This window comes from Polypterus senegalus, chromosome 13 (genome assembly GCF_016835505.1).
Source record: "Polypterus senegalus isolate Bchr_013 chromosome 13, ASM1683550v1, whole genome shotgun sequence".
NCBI lineage: Eukaryota > Metazoa > Chordata > Cladistia > Polypteriformes > Polypteridae > Polypterus > Polypterus senegalus.
The window spans coordinates 102,171,169-102,183,418 of record NC_053166.1 but is presented as its reverse complement, the minus strand read 5'-3'; the positions used below and the strand labels follow the sequence as shown (position 1 = coordinate 102,183,418).

The following is a 12,250-nucleotide window of genomic DNA, read 5'->3' as shown; positions in this document are numbered from 1 at the left end:
AATGACTGGCCTCAGGAACAAAATTAGTAAGTCAACATAGGTCAAACTTACAAATTCTCTCGCAAAATACATTGCTTTGGACTGTAGACTACTAACAGTGGTGGAAGATAGGGGGTTAGAAAATGTGGTACAGTTAGCGTATTTCAAGTAAAATTTAACAGCTTTATGACATTGAAAAGCAAGCAAAATTAGATGCATTACAGAAAGAGGACTTTATGGCTCTTATTGGGGATCATTGGACTTCCGTGACCGTTAGTAATTCTAATTACATCTAATTAAAAAATGTTCAATGATCACACTGTTTTAGCCTAATGTACAAAATAATTTTGGCTAAGGTTACTCACAGTTTAAAGGTGAGGCTGGTCAAATTACCTTTTATGTTTCTGTCTTATTTTTTCAAGAAGAAAAATTGCACTTTAATGTTTTAATTTTTGTTATTATTTAAAGACAATACCATTCTGAAAATGTACTTAAAGTACTTAAAATACCACTTTTTTTTTAAGTCTTCCCAATTTTAGCCAGGGATCATATTTTTGTTTTGAAATGAAATGCAGTTTAAATGCATTTTTTTTTTCAGAAATTAAAACAGCTTGAGTTTACAATATTCCTGTCCATGTCTATTATTTGATTCTGTCACCCACTAAAACCCTTTTAAATTAAAAAACAACATTTGCGATTTGGGGCACATTTTCATGTGTGCTTACATTCGATTAATGAAGATTAATTAATTACACAGCCTCTAATTAATTAGATTATTTTTTTTAATCGAGTCCCACCCCTAATATATATATATATATATATATATATATATATATACACGTACCTAAAGGATTATTAGGAACACCTGTTCAATTTCTCATTAATGCAATTATCTAATCAACCAATCACTTGGCAGTTGCTTCAATGCATTTAGGGGTGTGGTCCTGGTCATGACAATCTCCTGAACTCCAAACTGAATGTCAGAATGGGAAAGAAAGGTGATTTAAGCAATTTTGAGCGTGGCATGGTTGTTGGTGCCAGGCGGGCGGTCTGAGTATTTCACAATCTGCTCAGTTACTGGGATTTTCACGCACAACCATTTCTAGGGTTTACAAAGAATGGTGTGAAAAGGGAAAAACATCCAGTATGCGGCAGTCCTGTGGCGAAAATGCCTTGTTGATTCTAGAGGTCAGAGGAGAATGGGCCGACTGATTCAAGCTGATAGAAGAGCAACTTTGACTGAAATAACCACTCGTTACAACCGAGGTATGCAGCAAAGCATTTGTGAAGCCACAACACGCACAACCTTGAGGTGGATGGGCTACAACAGCAGAAGACCCCACTGGGTACCACTCATCTCCACTACAAATAGGAAAAAGAGGCTACAATTTGCACGAGCTCAACAAAATTAGACAGTTGAAGACTGGGAAAATGTTGCCTGGTCTGATGAGTCTCGATTTCTGTTGAGACATTCAAATGGTAGAGTCAGAATTTGGCGTAAACAGAATGAGAACATGGATCCATCATGCCTTGTTACCACTGTGCAGGCTGGTGGTGGTGGTGGTGTAATGGTGTGGGGGATGTTTTCTTGGCACACTTTAGGCCCCTTAGTGCCAATTGGGCATCATTTAAATGCCACGGGCTACCTGAGCATTGTTTCTGACCATGTCCATCCCTTCATGACCACCATGTAGCCATCCTCTGATGGCTACTTCCAGCTGGATAATGCACCATGTCACAAAGCTCAAATCATTTCAAATTGGTTTCTTGAACATGACAATGAGTTCACTGTACTAAAATGGCCCCCACAGTCACCAGATCTCAACCCAATAGAGCATCTTTGGGATGTGGTGGAACGGGAGCTTCGCGCCCTGGATGTGCATCCCACAAATCTCCATCAACTGCAAGATGCTATCCTATTAATATGGGCCAACATTTCTAAAGAATGCTTTCAGCACCTTGTTGAATCAATGCCACGTAGAATTAAGGCACTTCTGGAGGCGAAAGGGGGTCAAACACCGTATTAGTATGGTGTTCCTAATAATCCTTTAAGTGAGTGTATATATATGTAGATATGTATATGCATATATATGTATATACAAAGTATATGTGTGTATATATATGTGTATATATATATGTATATATATATATATATTATTGTGTGTATATATATGTATCTATATACAGTATATGTGTATGTGTGTATATATGTGTATATATATGTTTATATGTGTGTGTGTGTTTCATTACTTCTTTAACACAATACTTCTCCACTGCGAAGCGCGGGTATTTTGCTAGTTTACCATATAAGTGTTTGCAGGCCGTAATCAAAAACGGTGACTAAGTCATTTTGTCCTGTATATCACATATCCCTTGGTAGTTCATAAGAACCAAAGACTATCAGTAACATTGTATTTTAGATACCAAATATACCCCAGAAAGACAATGAAGAAATATTGAGCCAATATAATGTGAAACTGTTTTTCTTTGTAGAGGCTTAAAAGACAGCTACTACTGACAATACAGTTTTTTTTTTTTAGTACAGTAAGGTTACCAGTCAAAAGTTTTAATACACTTTAATACACTGTAGATGATCTATTTTCTTAACAGTAAGTGTGTTAAATTGTATATATGTACAATACATAACTGGCAATTATAACAACTGGCTACAAACACAGAGTAAGTGTCAAAGCAATGTTCGATTTTCTACTGTTCATAAAAGTTTAATTTAGACCATAGACAGGCAAGGAGAATCATGATTCTGAAAATACTGTAGTATTTAACATTTCATGCTTATTTCAGACGTTCTTCAGAAATCCTAGTTCAGAAGTTTTTTATATTTATATAAAATTAAATGTTTGCTTCCATGCATATTTGTTAGTTTAAACAACTTTATATTTCTTTTACATTTACCTTAGACACATAATTATATTAAATTCTACAAAGGAGCCAATAGTTTTATTCAGTGCTCAGGAGTACTGTTGTCCAATTTGCTACAAAGTAACCAGTTATTCAGGCACTTACAAAGTCATAAAAGGACAGTGGTGGTTTATGGAGGTATGTGAAATTCTCAGGAATACATCTGATAAGTATATTTCGATCATTTGATACTTTTAACACAATTGGATGCAGCCTAATATCCATGTTAACTCACTGAATACAACAGGATTATCTTTGACAAAATGGTATATTTTTTACCGTTTTACCTTATCACGTAACATTAATTGTGGCTCTATATTAATACATTTTCTCTTTAAAAATAATATTTAATAGAATATGACTAAGGTTATATACTGATTGATTTCAAAGTATCTAATGTGGAGTTATATTACCTACAATTTATCTTTAAATACATCATTGGCAGTATTATTAGTTTATATTGATTAAAATAAGAGATGGTGTTAAACAACATGTTGGACATTTTCAAATAGCTGGACATGATTTGCATATTTCGACCTTGGCCCATATCTGCCAAAATCAGTACTTCAGCCATGTCTCTTTCCTATTTTACTATATTATTTCTGTAACCTAGTAACAGCTACTGCCCATTTGTACTATTCTTCTCCACGAAATGTGATCCTAATATTTATCGCTAAGCTATTTTCAAGCATTGTCTCCACTGTCAAATAAATATTGATAATGGCACTGTAGTAAAATAGTATTAATATTGATAAGGTTCTGGAATATGGTTATTTTGTGATGTGATCTTGTATGTAAGGCCATAGTTACTCCCTAACATGTATTGTTGGATAATTAAAAATGTACTACAGATTAAATTATTTTATCTGATGTTCACTATTTCTCTACCAGAATCATGGCCAAAACTTCAACTCTAGTAATGTAAAATGATTATCATTTAGATGTAAAGTAATGAATCTTCCCAGGTAAATATCAGTTAAGAGCAATTCTTTTTTGTCCGCTAAACTTATTAATAGTTACATTTTCATAAATATTATTAACTTCTTCCACTTCTATATAGGGCTGTGTATTGGCAAGAATTTTGTCATACGATACATATTATAATACAGAGGTTACGATTCAATATATTGTGATATATTGCAATACTGTACACAAGGTGATATATTGCAATTTTTTTAAATATAATTTTAGGAATACTATCATAGTGTAAAGAACACACCAAAATATGCATGAAATCTGAGTTAAAAAAAAAAAGTTTACTTTTTTATTTAATCAGAATAGTGGGGTCTGCAACTGCATTTATCATAGTCCCTATAACTTCAGATATCATAGCAATACCTTTTGTGCAATCTGAGGAAAGAAATGAACATGTTCCTATATCACTAAAAAATCACTGTACTTTTTGATCCTGCTTTAAAGGTTCACAATATTCCACACTATGTTTCAAGTAGTTTATCAGAAAATACATACACATAAATTCAGACAGTATATATATTAAATTCCGCTTTAAAGGTTCACATTCTATTGTAGTATGTAGGCAATTTTTAAATATTTCAATCTGAAGTGGTTAATAAAAGAAAATGCATTGTCCCTGTAACATCCAACATCATAACAATATATTTTCTGTAATCTGAAAAAAGGAACTACATCTGCCTATATCAGTGAAAATTTAAACTGCTTACAGGATTCATAAAGAAAATATTAAACAAACTAGACATTAAGCCCGTTACAATAACGGGCGCTAGAACAGTAGTGCATAAACATTAGTAGGAATAGTCTATATTAAATGGCAAGGACCTTGACCTCATTCTGTTTCTTGTCTTAATTTTTTTTGTCAAAAATATTTTTGCAAGAAGCCTAAAATAAAATAATAATAAAAATAAAATAGAAACATATGACAATACAGTAAGTATAATTAATATTGCCTTAGTGTAAACCTTTGTAACAATCTGTAATACACAATATCTGAAGAAGATATTTAGGAAAAATTTTCTATTTTTTTACCTCATGAAATGTTTCTGTAAAATTTCATTATAGACAACATTTCTTGTAAATATTCTGTCTGAGTTTGGCAAGAGTTTGCCTTGTTCAGGACCATCTACAACCTTGACAACAACATCTGGATAACTTCTAACTCTTGATAATGCAACATATAACTGACCATGGCTGAATACTGGTCCTGACAAGTAAATGCCAACTTTTTGTAAGGTTTGCTCTTCTGAGTATTTATTTTTTTTTTTTTTGTCTTTCAGCCTATCTTTTGTTGATGTTTACTTGTTGAGCTGACCGTTTTTCCAGGAGATGTTACTTATATAGGATTTGATTGTCTGTGTCTTCTGTTCTACTTGACGTGTCCTTTTTTTTTTTGGGTGGCATGTTGTTAGTAGATATGTCTGTAATATTTTCTCTTACAGTAATACTGACTTGTATGTGGCTGTAATATGCATCAGTGTATTGTGTGCCTTTAAATTTCTCTCGCAGTAATACTGGTTTGTATTTCCGTAAAATGCCTGTAATTTTCTCTGACAGTAATACTGGCTTTGATGTCCGTAATATGACTTTAATTTTCTGTCACAACATTGGGCAATCAGCAGAGTGTCTCCAGCAACTGATGTAATGTGTGGCGTGTAGTTGATAATCGTGACTGTGCAAGTATTTTAATCTGTGCTGGCGGGTAGCTGATTATTGCATGTGTGGTGTCTCCCCAGCAACGGATTTTATGTGCGTGGTCGCGACTACCTAATCAGCACTCTCCCAGCAATTATGTCTTTTATTTGCTTATCATGCGCTGCCGCGGAATGGCCATTCACTGTGTGCCCAGCTTTCAGTGTGTGTGCTTTATTTGCTTATTATGCACTGCCGCGAATAGGCCATTCGCTGTATGCCCAGCTTCGAGTGTGTGTGCGACCAAGGTGCCATGCGCATGGGCGGTGCACGGTGCGATGTGCGTCGCAGCCCTGCACATGTGCACTTCACCAGAAGACACACACACAGACACATGGGCGCACACAGGGCTTTTATTAAAGAGGATCATGCGCTGCCGTCGCAAGGCCATTCACTGTGTGCCCAGCTTCCAGTGTGTGTGCTTTATTTGCTTATTATGCGCTGCCGCGGATAGGCCATTCACTGTGTTCCCAGCTTCGAGTGTGTGTGCGACCAAGGTGCCGTGCGCATGGGCGGGGCACGGTGCGATGTGCAGGCCCCGCACATGCGCACTTCACCAGAAGACACACACACACGGACACCTGGACGCACACAGGGCTTTTATTAAAGAGGATGTAAGAAAATATGTATACAGTATATCGATATTGAACATTTTTAGTTCTTAAACTTGGATTGTACATGTTATTATAGTTTGTATGTATGTCAGTGCTTATTTTTTAATGTCAATGTTTTTGTGGAGGAAGTTGAGCTGGTCAACATGCCAAGCTTTCAGAACACTTCTCTGTGGTAACAATGTTTTCTGTGGTGGAGCTGAGAGATTCCAGTACCTTCATTTTTACCTCCTTAAACAACTTGGGCACAGCAATGTCAGTGATGTTGTGTTGGGAGGGTATGGTATAATGAGGCTCCATTGCCTTCACCATATTTCGGAAGCCTTCGCTCTCCACAACATAGCGCATATCTTTGCAAATGAAATAGAGTATTGAGCGAGTTATTTTGTTTGCATGAGTTGAGGTCTGTGCTAACTTCAGTGTTTGAACTTGTTCCATTAGTGAGTTGAGAGGCATCCACTTTTTTAACGCTTGCAGTTTGCTGCTTCTTTATCTGTACATCAGAATGGTGTTTTGCTAAGTGTGCTATCTGATTCTTTGTGTTCCCAGAATATCTGATTTTGGCATGGCTCAATTTTCAGACGATATGGCTCTTGTCAATCTCTTTAGTGCCTTCTTTATTGCGAAAGCCAAAATCAGCCCATACTTCCACTCTGTACACCGTGGGAGCCGGTCTAATTTCTCTGGATTCAGCCATTGATTGTTGTGTTACTAGTCAGCTCAGTTTGTCACTGCACGATCCATGTTGTCTGCCAGATCCACTCGCCTGAGTATTGAGAGCCTACATACATCAACCCTTATGCTATTTCCTGTCTCAATTTTTGCTGTTATGTTAGCTGCTATCTTGTAATTGGGGTTTTAAACACAATGCTAAATGAACTTTGATCTTTGAATGTAAACTAGTGATTAAAAATGGATGCTATGTTTCTGAGAATTGATGCACTATCAAAAAAAAATAATATTGCAGTACTCAAGAGTATCAATATTTTTTTATACCGCTACTTCTATAGTGATATTCCGTCTGTAAAGTTTACTTCAACTGTGTTTATAATATACATTAATTTAAAATTGGATATTGACAATGCCATCATGGATTGGCCCCATCTGAAAAACAAGATTTTTTCCTTAATGTAACCAAAGTGTTTTGGGTGGGAGTGGGACAAAACCATTAGGGTGCAAGTGGGAGTGGGACAAATAAGCAGGAGCAGGCAGGTGCAAAATGGATGGGAGCGGGCAAGCATGGGCTTAAAAAATCAGTCCTGTAGAGACCTCTAGACAAGAGCTCTTACATAAGTGGCACATATTAGTTATCTGTCCTTATGTATTTTTCCATGTTGTAGAATTGTAGAGTAAATGTTTAAGTAATGTGAAAGCTATGGGGCAACAGTGAGCCCCGAACCTCAAACACAAACACACAAGATAGTCCCAGGTTCAAATAAAAGGAAAAGGGGTTATTACAAATACCTTTTAAACACAAGCACAAACACACGTTTCGTCTTTATTTCTCCTCCTCTCCTCTACCTATCACCACTCCACTGCTCTCCTCGAGTCGAGTGTTGTAATTCCTTCCTCCCAGCTCCGACTCGCCTGAACAAGGCAGTGTGGTCTCTTTTACTAAGGACCTGGGAGTACTTCCAGTGCCAGGGCTTCAACTGTTGGAAGCACTTCTGCATAATATGGACATACCAAATAGTAGGAATTGTATCTCTCTGCAGCGCCCTTTTGCGGCACATTCCCTGACAGTTTCTGATCGGGCATCGATATCCAGGCTGCTGCCATTTAATGTCCTGGGGGATAAACCGGTCCCAGAGACAGGACTTTCCCATCCTTCCCTTTTATCCTGGCCAGGAAAGGTACCGTAGTTATAAAGCAGTCAGGACAGCTGTCCATCCGCCTGGGGCTTCTCCTGGTTGGGACGCCCATCCATACACATGGGGCTTCCCATTCCAGTAAGGAACCTTTCTCTCTCTCAGTCAGGATACCTGTCCATCTACTTAGGGTTTCCTGTTCGGGTAAGGATTAGTTCCCTCTCTTAGCCAGGTTTCCCGTTTACCCCATATGGTATTTACACCATGTAACAGATTTTTTTACAGGTTTATTCATATGCTTATTACACAACTTAATTCCACATTGTCCACAATGTATACACTTTAAAATATAAATAACTTTTTATACATACCTAGCACATTCATTCCGCCTTTGAACTCCAGAGTCTTTTGAGTAATTGTAGGTACCTCATTTTTTGGCTGCTGTACAGAAGAACCATTGGGTAACATGACATGGGTGAAGTTTGTAGACCTTTCTTCAGGTAGACGAGAGGTTGCTGGAACTTTTTTTATCACAGTTTGGATCTAGGAAAGAGAATGCATTTTAAATGCAGGTAGCCACTTTCAGTTCGACAAACAGAAGCTATTAAAGTATTTCCCCCTATTTGTCTTAGGCACAGTAGGTAACACTCCTTTATTACCATTATTCACTTTGCATATTCTGCAGATTAGTGAGTACAATAATTATGAACAAAATGTATATTCAAGTGACATACACAAGAATAAAATTAAGAAAGAATAAAAATGTGTAGATCTTTATTCTGCCAGTTTAAAAGCTGTTTTCTGAATTGGCCATTTGCCTGTTACTTATTTTTGTTATTGGTGCCCTTCCTAATGCCAAGTTCCTTTAATCACTTCTTGTGGCATTCAAGAGGAATGGTAAAAAACAATTAGTGCACTTGAAAGAAAGAATGTATTAACATACTAAAATGTGCCCAACAATGGATATGTAAAGAAAAGCAATATATTTAAAATATCAAGGAGTATATGCTTCTACAGATAAGTTGCAGCAAACTGCATTGCAGTATTTTTTTTCTGGAACATGCTTATTCTAGAACAGAACATCCAAATTGACTCAACATCAAGATAATCAGCTATAATTTTTGGCAGATATAAAGTATTTTCTACACAATTTCTACCACAAGATGTTAAAGAGCAGTCAGTTTTAAGTGTCACTTAGTGGGATCTGTCCACATGACATTTTCTTCCTGGATTCTTGTTTTTGGTAAAGTACAGTATACTAAATTTTCTCTTTTCCAAAAATTTATAGATATGTGTATAGATGGAAGAGCTAGATAAACTGATGTTCTTCCTTTATATTAACAAGTTAAGAAAAATTAGAAGTATTAATATCTGTTATGTTTAGATACATAAGGTATACAACAAATTCATTTCCCAAAGACACTTGCTCTAACATAAAGTATACAGCAAATATATTTCCCAAAGACACTTGCTTTAATTTAAACCAAAAATCATCTTTTGAGTAATTGATTCTAAACAATTAGCAAAGAGAACAAATTGTACCTGTTGGAAACAAGCTTGGACTAAATTCTCTGGGAAGAGGTTCCGGATAAGGTCCAAGAATGCATCAATACTGGACACTTCCTGATTTTTCGATGCCACACTGACCTGCCTCTTGAGTTTAGGGTTCCCCGGGTGGAAGGATAAAACCAAGATAACTCCTAAGATAGCAGCAATGACTGTGGTGGACATATAGTACACCATGGCACGTGATCCCATGCGACCACTGGATTTGGCATCTAGCCCAGCCAGGCCTGAAAAGATAGACACAAGGTTACTGCTAAAAGAACTCTGCAATTGACAAAGCTAAATTATTAATATATTCAATTCAGTTTATTTTTTTGCAGAACTTTTCACTGAGGATAGGCTCAGTATACTGTAACAAGTTTATGTAAAAACAAACTACACATGCTATATTCATAAAAAATACAGATTTGATTAAAAATAAAACAATTTCAAACAGATTAATGTAAATAAGGCATTTCAAAATATGTACATAAAAATTATCAATGGTATTTGCAGCTAGAATCATAGTATGCTACACTAAAGTGTAAAGTATTCAGCCTGGATTTAAAACCTGAGACTGAAGGAGCATATTTCATATGAGCAGACAGTTCCTTCCATAGCTTTAGCGCCATGTAGCCAAAGCATTACATCACACTGTTGTTATATGAATATTTAGCAGTCTGGCTTGTTGATATAATAATTAGGGCTGGGCAAGCTAACACATTATTATCGTGTTAACGCATTAATTAATTAATGCCAACAATTGTTTTATTGCATGTTAATGCAGTTTTTGTTATCATTATTATTTTAAAAGTCTCTGTCTCTCTAGCGATCGATAGAGATCAGTGATCTTCTTGTTACAGCGCTTTTTGATACACTTTTGCTAGAAGGAAAGTTAACTTTGTTGATTTGACGTCAATTCCCATACACATGCATGAGCAGCAAAAAACATACAGCTTCTAAAATGGCATGTGGAGAGACACCAAAGTGAATGCTCAAAGTAAAAAAATCCGTGGATGACTTTTTTTGTATTATCACTGAATCGGACTATCACTGATTTGTCAGACTCTTATTTTGATGCAAGTGATCTGGAGATGTAGATTGAAAACGAAAGTGAGGTACCGGCATCAGCTGATCGTTAACATGACAGCTGATTGTGGTGCTGAACATGTTCATGTAGCTCATGCACCTATGGCGACATTCACTTGGGACGACAGACACGACGATAGCAGAAGCAAACCGTATTGCGTCTCACTGCAACTGGCAATCCCCGTGCACCTTTCTCACAAAGAATACCAGGCAGCCAGCCAACCATGCATTCCTGCTGGCCGTCAAGCCACCCCCTGTGCAGTTGCTGTTGCCACAAACTGCAAACAGGTTCCGACAGCAGGCACAACAAGCAGTAACAGACTTTTTATGTTGATTTATTGCGAAACCCTTGCTATGTGCACTTTTCAGAAAACTGTGTTTTTGGAAAAAATATTAGCCCTCAAAGGGATGCTACTGAACATAGACTGCTTATGCTGCTCCCTGATAAAAGAAAATGTTTTTGCTGGTATCTGTTCAGATAAAAAAGAAAACAGATTTAGAAATGTTAACTTGCTGTTGCTCAGAAGGTGCCTGTTATAATTTAATGATCGTGGCTCTGGACTCTGGAGGTAACTTGTTTTTTTATGAAAAACTAGATAAAATGTTAATGCCCTGGTAGTGGCAAATATCTTTGGTTTTATAATTGATTTGATTACATCAATGGTTAAGTTGAGATTTACAAGAAATATTTTAACTGCTACTATGTAAAGGGAATACTGCTGTTAAAAAGCACCTTATTTTTGTTAACCAAATACACGCAATACACTACTTGTAAGAGCCATTTTCCTAGTTCTATAAGATTCATGAATATTTTACTAGATAACAATGCATAATCTATGAGAGGTTCCTATACCCCTGTAAATAGAATTGTATTGGTATATTCTTTCCATTTCTAACAGCTTTGAGTGAACAATGTTCTCCAGTTAGTGACCAGCTTTGCCTTGTGTAAGGTGTGGAAGGCATAAGGTTTTAAACCGTGCCTGGGTACAAGCCTATGAGCCTTTTGAGTGTGAAGTAACTCGTAAAACAGCACTTATTTATGTGTTGAACCGTATGCTTAAGGCATACAGAAGAAGAAATTAAGAACTTTTAAGTATAGAAATAACTAAAGTTTCTCAAGAAAAGCTAAGTTTATAGAAGATACATTTTTTCTTTTTTTTGCCTTGTGACAGATAGGGAGCACTATCGCTCACTTGAACCCTTGACCAAGACGTCAGGCACGAGGTAAAAGTCCAATAATTGACTTTATTTATACTGCACAGTACACAAAGCACTCTCCTCTCCACAATACTCATAAATTAAACAATACACTACAATAAACCAATCCTCTACTCCCAGACGCGTTGCCACCTTTCCACCCAGCTCAGCTCAACGCTCTAGTGTCTCTCTCAGTCTTTTATAGTTTCTGACCCGGAAGTGTTTCTAATCCCTAGTCCATGTGATCTCCTATCACTTCTAGGTCAGATAAAAAAGCCTTTTCCTCTTGACCATGTGACTCAGATGTACTTCCAGGGTGTAGGGAAAATATTCTTTGCTCCTTCCTGCAGCTCCATCTAGCGGCCCCTGTGTTATCCAGCAGGACTGTGGAAGAAAACTCCATTGTCCATAATTCCCTGTTGGTATTCGGGGCACCTC

At 36.7% G+C, this 12,250-nt stretch overlaps 1 protein-coding gene across 1 annotated transcript in view; it reads right to left on the bottom strand.

The window, feature by feature from the left end:
- Nucleotides 1–12,250, bottom strand: part of LOC120543329 (excitatory amino acid transporter 2-like) — a gene marked incomplete at its 3' end in the record, with an annotated part of 393,535 nt that overhangs the window by 251,345 nt on the left and 129,940 nt on the right. The window contains exons 3-4 of the mRNA XM_039776365.1: nt 9,524–9,774; nt 8,353–8,524 (exon numbers count right to left, since the gene is read on the bottom strand). Coding sequence (XP_039632299.1) covers nt 8,353–8,524; nt 9,524–9,774 — 423 coding nt within the window. The remainder of the gene's footprint in view (nt 1–8,352; nt 8,525–9,523; nt 9,775–12,250) is intronic.